The following is a 14,468-nucleotide window of genomic DNA, read 5'->3' on the forward strand; positions in this document are numbered from 1 at the left end:
GCTGGGTCGGTGGTGGTGGTATCTATAATACATAAATTTTTGGGAGTGGTAGCTGTAAGATCACCTGCAACCGCCACATCGGGGGGGGGCGGGCTTGAGGCCGTGGGGAGCCCCCCCAGCCCAGGCACCCAGGTGGGCCCTAGAGCACGGTGGGGGAGGGGCTGGTCCAGCCCCCCGGGGGGGGGCAGGTGCCCAGTGGATGGGGAGCCCTGGCTGAAACCTAAGATGGAGGCCAGGACTGACGCGGGCCGAGCCGGGTCAGGCGGGCAAGGAAGGAGGGAGGGAAGGCCTGCGGGCCTGGAGGAGGAGGAAGAGGAGGAGGAGAGGGGTGGGCAAGGCCACTGCAGTGGTAGTCGCCGCTGCCGCCAGGTGCGGAGCTGGGGCAGGCCAAGCCAGGCGGCACCACCTGGCACCGAGAGCCGGGGAGTGCAGGCGGCGGCAGAGCCATGTGCGGCTGCAGCCGGGCCCGGAGCTGAAGCAGGGGTGGCGGCGCCCATTGGTGTGCGAGGTGCCGCAGAGATACTCTAGCCTGACATCGCCGGCCCTCACTGGGCTTCCGACGGAGGCGCCGTCGGATACAGCTCTCACCCTTACCCTAACCCCCCCCCTCGAAGCAGGCCCTGGAGTTGACAGCACAGGGCCGTGGAGCTCAGTGGGCCCAGCGCTCGCGGGCCAGGCACGAGGAGGGTGGCAGACCGGGAGGGGGGGGTATGTGTAGTAAGGGGGGGATGAAGCTGAGGGGCGGAGCTGATTGGGCGGCGCCGTTGCGAACCGGCCTTCACCCGCACTGAACCCCAAGAGTGAGGAGGAGGGAGCGCGCGCTGGGAGACGAAGCCCCGGGGGCGGGAGAGGGGAAGCACGCGCACACGCGCACGCGCGCATAGGGCCCCAGCGCGCGCGGTGCAGGGTGGAGGAGGGTGGTGGTGGCGGCGGGGGGGAGTGAGTGGGGAGGGAGGAGGAGGAGAAACAGGCCGGGGCAGGTCGGGTGCTCGCTCGCTGCCTTCAGCCAAGGAAGAGAGAAGCGGGGAGGGGGGAGGGGGAGCGCAGCGAGCGGCTTCTTTCTCCCCATTCACTGCTACCCCTTACCCCCTACCCAGCGTAATGAGGTCAGCCCCCCTCCCCAGCAGACGGGCCGGGGAGGGGGCGCCACGAGCGCTGAGCAGGGGAGGGCCGGCCCGGGCCGGGCCTGGCAGGGAAGATGGTGGCGGCCGTGTGAGGTGAGGGGGCGATGGGGGGGCGGGGCGGCCGGAGTTGGAGGGGGGGGTAGTGGAGCCGGGGAGAACACCATCCCTGCTCGGCTGCAGCTGCGGCCGCAGCGCGAGAATGAGCTCGCGGGCCCGGCCGGCGGAACCGGGCCGAACCGAGCCAGTGGCCTAGGCAGCAGCAGTAGCAGCAGCAGGAGGAGGAGTATGGCCCCCTCCCCTCTCCATCACTACCAGCCGCGCTCGGGCCTAGCCGGCCCCTGCTGCGAACTTCCTCCCCTCCCCCCGGGGCCTGGGCCGAGTTGCAACCCGGGTGCCCCTCTTCCCCCCGGGCCCCAGGTACCCGGGGGTAGTCCCTCAGGCCCAGGGCAGTCGGACAGGCCGGAAGGCCTGCAGCCGAGCAGGTGGGAGGTGTCGGTGGGGGCAGCCTCCTGGCTGCAAAGTTTGCAGGCCGCTGAATATTGATGAGCGTGCGGGGCTCTGGGAAGGAGCAGGCAGGAGCGGGGGCTGGGGGCAGGCAGCAGCAGCCATGTTTGTCAATCTGCAGCCGCAGCAGCAACAGCCACAACTGCTTCTGCCCTGACTCCTCGTCGGTCACCCGAGGTGCTGGCCCTCGGGGCGCCGGGGCTGTTGGGGAGGAGGCGCAGGAGGACGCTGACGACGACGAAGGGAGAAATGATTGCCTGTGGTCTCTTGGCCGGTCTTTGCTGCTCGGTTTGCAGGGTGCAGCGCTATTGTGACTGGACCCGGAGGGGGGGAATCCTTTTTGTGCCACCGCACCAAAGCCCACCTCTCTGCTCAGGTTCCCCAACTAGGAGAAAACTGGTGCTGACGGCTCCGTTTGTCCTTGGGGGGCGCTGACTCTTTCCTTTGAGAGTACATCTCCTACCGAATTCCAGGAGATTTTAATTTTAGTTAGAAACCAACTGGCCACCCCCTCTCTCCGCAGCATAGGAAAAAGCTGCTGTTGGAGACCATGTGCGGGGATCTGCGCCCCTCTGCTCTCCCCTGGGAGGATGGTATTGTAGTGTCCTGAGCCCAGTTTGACCTGACGAACTTTTTCTCCTGTGGAAGTGTGTTGGAAAGGCTTTGAGGAGACATAGGCCTCTTAAGCAGTGCTGCCATTTTGGAGAGCAAAGAAGACAGATGGTTCTTTTCACTCTCAGTGATTGCCTTATTTTTGGTTTGCAGGTTGATGTTGGCCCAGAATGGATCAAACCTGTGAACTGCCCAGAAGAAATTGTCTGCAGCCCTTTTCCAATACAGTGGATTTAGATGCCCCTGAAGAAAAGGACACCCCTTTCGGTAATGGTCAATCCAATATTTCTGAGCCTCTTAATGGGTGTGCTATGCAGTTATCGGCTGCCATTAATAGTGGAACATCCAAAATTACTTATGGACAAAATCCATCATCTTGTTACATTCCACTGCGGCGACTACAGGATTTGGCCTCCATGATCAATGTAGAATATTTAAATGGGTCTGCTGATGGATCAGAATCCCTTCAGGACCCTGAAAAGAGAGATTCAAGATCTGGGTCACCAAATGTTTGCACTTCCTTGAGTCCTGGTGATCCAAGAGCACTTGCTATGAAACAGGAACCCACTTATAATGACTCCCCTGAGTTCAAGGTAAAAATGACAAAGACTGTCAAGAATGGGATTCTACACTTTGACAATTTTGTTTGTATGGAAGATGCAGATACAGATATAGAGTCTGAAATGGACACAGAGCAGCCAGGCACAGAGGATGACAGTATAGACGAAAACTTTGAGAAAACAAGGCAAGACCTAACTAAGACAAATTCTACCTGCAATTACAAGCCCCAATCAGAGAATGGTATAGAAGTGCTCATGGGAATTGAACAAGACAGCCCAACAGAAAGTTGTGAAATAAAGTCACCAGTTTTACCATTAGCTCCTCAAAACGAAATGCAGAAAAATAATCAAAGAACTGCCATGGACAGCAGAATTGAAAAGCCAGAGCTTCACCCAGGCCCCTGTTCACTAGGAGATACAAATATTACATTAGAAGAACAATTAAACTCCATAAATTTATCTTTTCAGGATGATCCAGACTCCAGTACCAGTACATTAGGAAACATGATAGAATTACCTGGAACATCATCATCATCTACTTCACAAGAATTACAATTTGTAAGCAGTTTTTGGTACAACTTAACATGTATTACAGACAACTTTAGAAACTGATAATTGCTAATAGAATCTCTGTTGTGTGTCATTTTGTAATTGGAAACCTCTTGGTCATTATTGACAAGGAAAATCTAATGTATTTCAAATTTAGATCTGTGTTTTCTATGTGCTTGGTTATTTCAAGTGATTTTCAAGAGAAGTCAGGCTTAGTTTCAAATCTACTTTAAAAAAGGTTTTAGAGCTAATAGTGTACATTTGTTTTAGCATTTAAGCAAATAGTGATAGGCTTTGCTGTCTGTCAGTGACACTTGCTTTTTACTTGGCCTTCAATTTTTCATTAAGCCTTTATAGGAAAGGCTGATTCCTTTTAGTTGAGATAAGGTTGCTGTTGCTGTACATGGAACTACATCTTTTTGGCACAAACCAAAAACTTCCAGTGTTCATCATGCATAATAAGTCAGATTACGTTTAAAGTTCTGGTTGCTGCTCTGAATTTCATGTTGTTGAAGGCATGGCTTTGGAGACAAGGCACAATTATAGGAACCTCAAGGTAATTTTAGTACTGAAGTAATTGATAATTTTAGTGCTTAAAAAGTAAAAAATGAATCACCTAGACACTAGTTTTAAAAAGTTGAAAGGTTCTTATTATAAAATCAGTTAATAGTCTGTGAAGGGTTGGGCAAATCACTTTGTGCCTCAGTTAACTAATGTGTCATAAGGGAATTTAACTAGGTGATTTTTTAAGTCAGGATTGTAGTTTCGACACTGAAATTTTCTTTGCTCCTTTACACACTGTCATGGTCATCAGTGTTGTTACTAAGAAAGGGCTGCTTTCCCAACAAATGCTTCAGAAATGACCATTGTGGGGAAAGGTTTATCAACGGATAATTTTATGGTATGTGGTGATTCTTTGGGGTACTTGAAGAACTCTACCAAATAGCTGAGCTGTCCTTTAAAGTTACAGAAGGAGAATGTGGGTGTGTCACTTTTGTTTCTGTTGATTCATATCTTAGATATGTCTCAGCTTTCCTTGAAATACTCTGATTCCTTAGTGTGGCTTTGGGTATATGGATTTATTTCTAATTACTGCAGATTTTTTTTTTTGGTAATGCTTGAGTATATTCTGGTGTAAGAAGTTGAGATTTACTGGAATGGATGAGTTTTTGTGTCAACTTGTTGGAAATTGAAGCAAAAGAAATAATATTCCTTGGAGTTCATTTAATTTTTATGTATAGTTTTATCTTGATTTTCTTGTAAAGCCTGCATGTAAGGCTAGAGACATGTTTTTCTTGAATGCATGTGCTCCTTGGAAGTAGAGGTAAATATTAGGAGTGCCTTCAAGGAAATAGATCTGTAGGGGGTGTGTGTGTGTGTGTGTGTGTGTGTGTGTGTTTAAACCATTTGGAGCTATTTCCAGATGCTATACATACACTATTTGGAGTAACCCAAACTTACGTAGATTTGGAAGACATGGATATTTTAAGTGAACAATTTAACTTGACTTGAAGACTGCTATGGGTTTAATGAAGAAGGTTCCAATCTTAAAGGCCTTTGGCTCAAATGTGGGTGAAATAGGTGGTTCTGCTTTTACTTTTGGCCTTGATCTTTAAATACAATCTTAAAAATATGAAGTTAATCAATTCCTTAGCATTTGGAATGAATCCTTCCAGAAACAGTGGTATGTGAGACAGGTCTCTGAATTGTTGCTTTTCTAAGTTGTGATAGTCATAGAGTGCTCTGTTAGTTTAACATATATAGAACCTGAAGAAATTTGGGGAAAAACCCCTCAAACCAAAAATGTCTCTTGATTATAAAAATGATTAATTTCCTTTTTGTTTTTTTTTTTTAATGCATGGAACTCAGTTTTTATCACTGAAATGCCCAGTTCACCCTATTTGGAATCTCTGGAATTAGATTTTTCAGCCTCTCCTTTCCCCAGGACCTAGAATTAAGAGCTGCCAATTAATTTAAAATAATGCTGTCAAGTAGTAGGATCACAGTATTGGAACTGGAAGGGACCTCAGACATCATCTACTCCATAAAATGATAAAATTCATAATTTCCAGGTATGCTGAACAGAGTTGGTCATGTCTGGTTAATTGTTAGTTTTTACCTGCCTTAGCATAATCAATAAACATTTTGTGATTGTTTATTGTGTGTAAGACAATGTGTTTATAAGCTCTAGGGTTATAGAAAGGTTTGGAAAAGACCCTCTTCTTACCTTTTAGAACTTCCATATGGATTATTTATCATTTTATGATATTCATCATCTTATGATAGAGATCTACCTACTGGAATTTCAAGTCCTTTCTTATTTGCAAATCTTGTTTTGTTATTAATGATGGTTGGTTATAATTCCATCATTAAATAGCATCATTACCTTGGGCAGTGAATAACTTGGCTTCTTTCATTGAGCCTTCTTATTTTATTCAACCTAAATAATTTGCTATTTGACCCTTACTATTGGTACTTTCAACCTTTTAATGTCTCAGCCTTGCCAAAAGTCTTAGGTATGAATATTGCAGAAGCAGCCCCTGAATTGGAGTGAGGTCCAGGAAAGGTGGAGACTTCTTTTTTAAGTTTTAAATTTATTTATTTTTAGTTATTAACATTTGGTTTTATAAGATTTTGAGTTCTAAATTTTTTCCCCCTCTTTCCATTCTGCCTTCCCCAAGATGGCATGTAATCTGATATAGGCTATACCTGTATAATATTAAACATATTTCCACATTAGTCACATTGTGAAAGAAGATTCAGAACAAAAAGGGAAAACCATGAGAAAGAAAAAACAAAAAACAATTTAAAAAAATGGTATGCTTCAATCTGTATTCAGACTCCATAGTTCTTTCTCTGGATGTGAATAGTATTTTCCACTGGGAGTGTTTTGGAATTGTCTTAGATAATTGCATTGCTGAGAAGAGCTAAGTCTTTAACAAATTTGGTCATTGCACAGTGTTGCTGTTACTCTATATAGTGTTCTCTTGGTTCTGCTGACTTCACTCAGCTTGCAGGTCTTTCTAGGTTTTTCTGAAGTCTGCCTACTCACCATTTCTTATGGAGCAGTAGTATTCCATTACATTCATATATACAATGTGTTCAGCCATTCCCCAGTTGATAGGCATCCTCTAAATTTCCAATTCTTTGCTACCACAAAAAGAGCTGCTATAAACATTTTTGTACATGTGGGTCATTTTCCCTTTTTTATGATCTCTTTGGGATACAGACCTAGAAGTGGTATTGCTGGGTCAAAGAGTATCCAGTTTTAAAGCCCTTTGGGCATAGTTCCAAATTATTCTCCAGAATGGTTGGATCAGCTCACAACTCCACCAACAATGCATTAGTGTTCCAGTTTTTCCACATCTTTGGAGATCCTTTTTTGTTGTTAGGAGTATGTTTAGTTTATAATTAAGAAGACCATTTTAAAAATTCAAACCTGTTAAGGCCCATAAAGTGGTTTTTTAACTTAATTTCTTCAGAAATGCTTTTTTCATAGATAAAGAGGTTAAAGAATGTCAAAGGTAGATGGCCTTACAGTCCTCCTAATTGAACCTCCTTATTTTACAGATGAGGTAACTGAAGCTCATAGAGATTGTTACTTTTCCAAGGTTTCACCGTGGAATAAGTGGTAGGGCACAGATTCAAATGTAGCTCTCTTTGCAAACCTTGTAGAACTGAGGAAATCATACGTTTGAATCTTTTGCTTACTATGTCTTAATTTTGTTTTTGAAATAAAAGTATCTCTTAGGTAAAAAGTTATTTTGGAAGGTTTCCAAATTTTTATATGTTTAGTAAAATATTACCAATTATAAATATTACTAGAAGGAAAAAAGGGATCCATTTTCGGGTATAAACAATTACATTTGCACTTTGGATTAAATTAAGAATAATTACAGGTTATGTGATATTCCCTCATATCCTGGTAAAAGTCTAAAGGTAGGGGTTTGGGGGGGGGGGGCGTTTTTTATGAGTGCATATTCCCTGCGTAAGCTCTAATTTCACATACTGCTGTAATTGGAGCTTTTCAGTTCTTCCTGGTAAAAGTAGGCAGTGTACAGATTATGTATATATTCAATGCAAATAACACTGGGGTTATTAGACAAAATTATTTGCCTAATATTCATTGGAATTTTTGTTTCAGAAACCATGGTAATGGTTCAAATGGTTCAAATAAAATATTTTCTGATTTTCTTGAAATAGATATGCAGAAACTACAATTACATCATGTCAGTCCCTGAACAATGGGGAGATATGACACTCAATTTTTTTAAACTATTTCCAAAAATTGAGCTTGGCTTTTGCACAGAATTTTTTTTTTAGTGTGATAATTATGCTGCTAGCGTTTGATATTAGGATTAATGGCTAATAGGTAGAGTACAATACCAATTTTAAAGTTTCTTGCAAGGATTTATGGGAAACTTTAGAATACTGTTCTTTACTACAATCTTAGATTCTGATTTTGGTTACCTATTACCATCCGGCACTGACTTCTGCTTCTATGTGACCTTGAGAAGGTCAGTTCACCTTGCTCAGACTCAGTTTCCTCATCTGCAAAATGAGGCAGATTGAACTAATTGATTTCTGTGGTCCTTGACTATCTATGATCTCGAAATCTTATGCCAATTTTAACAGTGATAATACTGTATTGACTTGAATAAAACCCATAATGGCCCTAGGGGAGATTTTTTTATGCTTTGTTTATGTAATGAATTTCAGTGGACAGCTTATAATGCTAATGCAGAAATTCTGTTAACTGATTTTGTAAAATGAGTAGTTAGCACACAGTAGACTCCTGATTATGTAGAACCAGTTGTTACTCTTAAAGTCAATGACTAGAGCTCAGAATGATATTCTGGAAGATAGCCTTTATTAGCAAAAGTTTTTTAAAATGGCATAAACACCATTAATCTGGATTTTTTTAAAGTAAGTTTTTCCCCTCAAGGCAAAAATTGTTTTTCAGGCTTGGGGATAGGGTCATTACCAATCAGAATCCCACCCAATTCTTTGAAATTTATAATTCTGACCAGTATCAGTTGATTTATAAAATGACCTCTTGGTTCATTCCAAGATTCCTGAGATACCTTCAGAATTTTCAAAGAAAAATCAACTTCAGTGTAGTCTTTAGTGTTACATATGTAGTACTGTTTTGAGTTTTTGAAATTGGTAATCCAGGTGTGATAAACTATTGTATTAATCAGAATATCCCATTTCCTGACCTATATAAATTAGTTTATTATACTATCTCAAAAGTAGTTCCAGTCATTGTCTGGTGAGGCTTTCAAGGAGTGAAATCAGTGTTTCCTTATTTTTTTGTTTAGCTCATGAAGCTAAACATTTTTAAAATATGAATAGCCAAGCAAAACAAATTCCAATATGGGCTGTGTCCAAAAAGGCTTGAATCCATCACCTCTGTCAGGATGAAGGCAGCATGTTTCATTGCTCCTCTGAAACTGTGGTTGGTTCATAAATCTTTCAAAGTTTATCTTTACAATGTTGTCATTGTATAAAATTGTTCTTCTACTTCTGGTTGCTTCACTCTGCATCAGTTCATGCCAGGTTTCTCTGAAACTGCTTCTTGTCATTTCTTATGGGGAGCAATAGTAAAACATTTTATTTGTATACTATAATTTGTTCAGCCCTTCCCCAATTGATTGTTAGTTTCCAGTTCTTTGCCATTGCAAAAAAGAGCTGCTATGAATATTTTTGTATATGAGGATCTTTTCCCTTTTTCTTTGATCTCTTTGGGAGTATAGGCCTAGTGGTGGTATCGCTGTTTTTGATGTTTTAAGGTGTTTCTTGAGAAGAGGATGATTTAATTTTACATACAGAAGATGCATATTTTTTATTATGTTACTGTACTATACACTTTCAAATTCCTCAAAGATTTATCTACTGCTTGCTTTTTGTGCGGGGAGGGGAATTTATACTGGATTCTGAGGGAGATAAAAGTTGTAAAAATGATATTTCTTGCACTCTTAAGAATTTACTATTATTTAGTAGTACTATTAAAACTATTATTTAATAGGGGATTATGACATTTACCTAAGTGTAATAGAAGGTAGAATATGATGGGTGCATAGGAAAGCGGTAAGAAATTGAGGAAGAATGAATTACTTCTAGCTGTAAGGAATAGAGAAATTTTCATGGAAGAGGTATTCCCACATCAGGGTCTTCCTGCATCAGAATCTCGAAAGAGAAGTAGTGGAACAAGTGGAGATGTTCAAGGAGTATATTCTAAGCAGAGGAATCGACAGACCTTGGCATTCTAAACACAGTAGTTTTACAATTTTCAGTAGATTCTTTTGACCAGCTTCACTGGTGACAAATCTTTCCTTGGAGGTAGTATTTGATTTTTAGAGGTGGCCAAAAGTTATTAAAGGTTGTGTTGATGTCTAACATGGAAGATCATCAACCCCAAAGGGGTAGCATTTTTCTTTCTCAAGTGATGAGACTGATTGTTTTGTCAGGCTCTTGAACAGTTCTCACAAGGAGCCCACACCTATTTGAGTAGTTGGAGCATCATTGGAATAAAGATGTGGGAACATCATTGGAATAATTGTGGCCTTCCAAAGGAACCACTCTAAAGGATTTGTATCTCATTGGTTTTATGATTCCCTTTGCTAGTGCAGAAATCCATGCTATGGCTACATTCTGATTCTGCTCTTTCTGTACTCAATGATCTAGAGGCCTTCCTTTCATCTTATTGATACAATTTACATTCTATATGTGCATCTCTTTTCCCTTGTTTTTGCTGTATGACTGACCCACTTTTTCTAGTAATATTTGTCTTTGATGATGTCTTTTAGAACAGGTTTTTATTATTTCTGTATTTTGTTTTGACAAAATAGACACTTCTTAATAAATCTCAAAGAAAGTATGTTCCTGGAAAATAGTAGTTTAAATGGAGCGATAGTACATGATAATTTTTCCCTATTGTAGTTTTCTGTTAACAGAAAGGAAGGCTGTGAGCTTTAACTTAAGTAGTTGAGTTCCATTATTGTCCCTTGAATTAGATGTGAGTTTCATTGCCTTTTAGTGTCATCTTTATTTACATTGTTGTAGTCATCATGTATATTCTTTTAACTCAGCTTCTTGATGATGTCCTTTAGTCATTTTTTGTGTAGCTCCACACTGGTAAATATGTGGCATAGTCTCCTTTCCAGTGAATACCCTTTGGGTTACCTCTAATTTTTATTATTCTGAGATCTTATTAACAGCCATGTTAATTTTTTTCATTAGAGAATGTTATTGCTAAAAAGAGTTTCACAGAATCGAGTAGTTTGGGATCATTGAAAACTGTATGAAGTTTCCAAATGCCCACTCTCCAGTCCATCCTGGACTGAACTCATTGTCTATCTACAGCATCTGTTCAAGGTATATAAAATGGGCTGTCTCCAAATGTCATAATTTTGGCAATTTCATCCACTTTTGATTTTTCTACTGTCAATAGGGAGAGCACTGAAGAGAAGCAGATTTTATTTGAATTTTACAAATGGAAACGTTCAAGTGGTGACCTGCCCCCATGGCTGTGTGGTGCTTTAGTAGCAGAAATCATTGGACAAACAACTGACTGTTGACAGTTCTTCCTTCTCTATCATTAATTTCATTTTATATATGTTTAGTACTACTTTACCATAGACTTTTTATATTTAGTTAGGATGGTTTTGCAAATTGTGTCAACAAAAAGATTGGGCATTTTTAAAAACCTGATCCACATTTCACTTCTGTTGTTAGCCAGGTAGACAGTTGAATGCACACATGAAATACAGCTTGTTTCATGTAGTTTGCTAAATGGTGTGAAAGATTTCCCAGGTGACAACACAGTTCCACTTTTTTTGAAAAATAAAATGTGCTCGCATTTTTGACTCTATGTGTACCTCTGTATATCTTAACTGATGTGGTGAAAGAGGGCACTTTATTCATACACCTTATAAAGGGAGGAGTTATTTAAGTAGATGTGTGCCTTTAAGCTATTAACTTCACCTGACCGTCAGTTTCTTCTGTAAAATGTGAGGGAGTGGAGAGCACATCCGAAGTTGACAAACTTGCTTTGTAACTTGGAACCAACCTCCAAATTTATGGGTAAGCAAATTTTTCAGGTTTCATGGTTTAATGTTTAACAATGTCCAAATATTTTTTCAGAAGTAAATAGTATAATTAGATTACAATATACAGAAAAAAAAAATCTTAGAGATTGAGTCTCCCAGATCTCTCCCAGCCCAGAAGTGTAGTGGCCATTCTTAGGCCAGTCTTGCTACTAATTGGCACAGACTGTTTGACTTCCATTTCTAACCATAGCTGGTTTGCCACTCCTCGTGCAGCCTCTCCCAATACTCCCTCCGTCCCTCATGAGGTTCCCCCTCCCCCCCAAAATGGTGCCAGATAGCATAAATACCTGATCCACTTTTCCCTCTTGATGCAGTCTACTAGCATCAGCCTTCCCATTTGAGCAGAGATTACCATATCCAGTAGAAAACAAATTTAACATCTTAAATGAGCTTAAGGATATTTTGACCCTTAGATTCTCTTTTACACATTGTTTCTGACTCCCTTAAGAGAAAAAGCTGTATACCCAGCTTGTCCTTGGACCAGAGGTATTGATGGGGTAGGGACTGAGGTGCTACCTAACCTCACAGTTTTCAGACTAAATGGTTTCTTCTATTACTCCAACCCCCCACCCCTCCAAAAAAAATTCCTTCAAAATAACTCACCCTTCACCAAAGCTGCTGAACCTTCCCAGAAACAAGTATATTTTCTTGTTCCCTCCCATATAGCTCCCCTTTGGAAAAAGGAAGCCGTTTTTAACTTCCACCCTCTCCATCATCTAACCCAACTCTCAAGTAGTAGTCGTCTCATGGTAATATGGTTAGAGGTGTCATGTTCACCTGGTGGCTGGAATTTATTGAACCTTTAGTAGTTGATCTCAGGTTCCTTTTGTCTATAAAATTCAGTTCCATCCTTATTAGTGTATCTTGATTCAATTATAAAGACCACACAGTGCAAATTTGAGAATACTTTGCTTAAACTCTGTAAGTGGTCTTGCAAAGCGGTGATTCTAGATTTTTTTTTTTGTAGAAAAGCATATTTATAATGTTAGGACTCAGATGATAAAATTCTTTTGTAGGAAACTGTTCTTTTTCAGGTAAAAATTTCCAAAAATTTTCCAAAGCATTTGGTTGCCCTAGTGATATTTTTGACTTACAAATCTGTTGTCAGATGGGCTTCAGAAGTATGCTTTTTTGTTGCCTCTATGAATAGCAAACAGCCTGCTTATGGTGGGAGGAGTGTCAGATAGAGTAGAGGTCAAGAGAGACCTTGGTTTGAATTCACCTCAAACACTTGTATGATCATTAACCTTTATTGAATGGAAATAGTATAGTAACACTTGTTTTACCTAGCTCAATGAACTATCTGATTGTCAAATGAGTTTTTCATACACACGCACACACACATGCGCGCCTTTATAACAGTTGGCAAATCTTAAAGCACCATAGATAGCTTTTATTTTAGCTTGGTTGGTGGAACAAAAGATTTGTGTGAAATTCACTGATGTGATAAAAGTATTCTCAGCTCAGATTTTCACAATATAACCTCTTGGTTTAAAACGCTACAGAAAGCTTTTGTATACTTCTGTCATTTGAGTATCATATCTACCCTTCGAGGTAGTAAAGGGCAGGTTTGATTTTCATCATTTTACAAATAAAATTGGGACCTCTAAAGGCTGCATCTTTACAAAAGGGTCAGCTAGTTACTTCAGTATTAGGACCTAGGTTTTTTTTTTCAGTGATCTTTCTACCAAATGATACTATTTTCCACTTTTATTTTCCTCTCAAAATTTTATCATCTTTCATTTTGACATTACCTTTCTTTCTTAATATATCTCTTCCCATCTCCCATCCAGAGTGTCATCCCTTATAAAAGTAAGAGCAGAAGAGTTGAGGAAAACCAATACATAGTCCCTGTCAGATAGTGTATGGATTATTCCACGTGCATAGCTCCTTAATCCTGCAGAGAAGGGGAGAAGGTGCACTCTTACCTGGTCTTTAGAGACAACTTTGTTTTAAAAGTTTCATTTCTGGAGCTCCAGCTGGCCAAACTTTAAGTTGAAAAATATGAACACTATAGAGATTTTCTTTTTAGTGTAAATAAAACCATAATTTTTTATATTATTTTGTCTTCTTCCACAGATGTGTTTTTTTTTAAATGTGCTTATTATTGGTATGAGGAATATATGCACAGGGTTGATGAAATAATTCTCTCCTTATAATTGACTTAGTGTACTTATGCTAGTCATTAATCAGGCTAATGCCAACAAGAAACTTTGGACAGTATTCTTTATATTCTGTAAGACTTTGTAACTTAAAAATTATAGCTATATTGTGGAATACATTCTCTTTGTTCTTTTTAATATTCAAATGAGGCATATTAGTACTTGATAGCACAGACTGTTTAACTCTCTTGCAAGTTCGTAGGTCATAGAGCAATGGAAAGAACACCAACTCTGGAGTTTGAAGTCCTGAGTTCAGAACCTGTCTCTGATGCTTACTACTTGTATGATCTTGGGCAAGTCACTTAAGCTTTTGTTGGCTCAGTTTCCTCACCTCAAAGATGAGACATTTGAACTAGATGACCTCCAAAGTTTCTAGCGCTAAATTGATGATTTGAATGGTCTATGATCTCTTCCTCTAAAAAGAAATAAAAACGTAGTCCACTGATGGCTTTAGAGTTGTTAGTCTCCTTAGAAAGCAGCCCGAATTCACAAGAAGGCTACATGAAGTCTTGGGTTTGAATCCCAGTTCTGATCAATTCATCATGTGACCTGTGACATTATATGAAAAATTCATTGACTCAACAGGCATTTTTCCTTTTAAAATGTTTTATTATGCTTTTCAAAACATCCTTTTCACTTTCCAGTTATTATTATTCATACCTCCCCTCCCCACTCTTGTAACAGATTGGTACAGTCAAAAACAAATCAACAAATTGTCCATGTTTAAAAATGTATGCCTCATCTCACATCTGTGGTCTACCATGTCTCTGCCTGGAGGCCAGAGGCGAGCTTGATCATGTCCTTTGTATTGCATTGGTCAGAGTTCTGGAGGAAAGCTCTCAGTGT

At 40.6% G+C, this 14,468-nt stretch overlaps 1 protein-coding gene across 6 annotated transcripts in view; it reads left to right on the top strand.

Moving 5' to 3' along the window:
• The window catches only part of NSD1 (nuclear receptor binding SET domain protein 1), a 141,896-nt gene that overhangs the window by 6,812 nt on the left and 120,616 nt on the right, over window positions 1–14,468 (top strand). For 3 of the 6 annotated variants that reach the window (XM_036750749.1, XM_036750744.1, XM_036750747.1), the window contains exon 2: window positions 2,394–3,358. In XM_036750749.1, coding sequence (XP_036606644.1) covers window positions 2,411–3,358 — 948 coding nt within the window. In that variant the 5' untranslated portion in view covers window positions 2,394–2,410. Of the gene's footprint in view, window positions 1–796; window positions 1,218–2,334; window positions 3,359–14,468 lie in introns of those variants that run through there. The other 3 variants (XM_036750748.1, XM_036750745.1, XM_036750746.1) reach the window with 3 other exon arrangements.

The sequence above is a fragment of the Trichosurus vulpecula genome, chromosome 3 (assembly GCF_011100635.1).
Source record: "Trichosurus vulpecula isolate mTriVul1 chromosome 3, mTriVul1.pri, whole genome shotgun sequence".
Lineage (NCBI taxonomy): Eukaryota > Metazoa > Chordata > Mammalia > Diprotodontia > Phalangeridae > Trichosurus > Trichosurus vulpecula.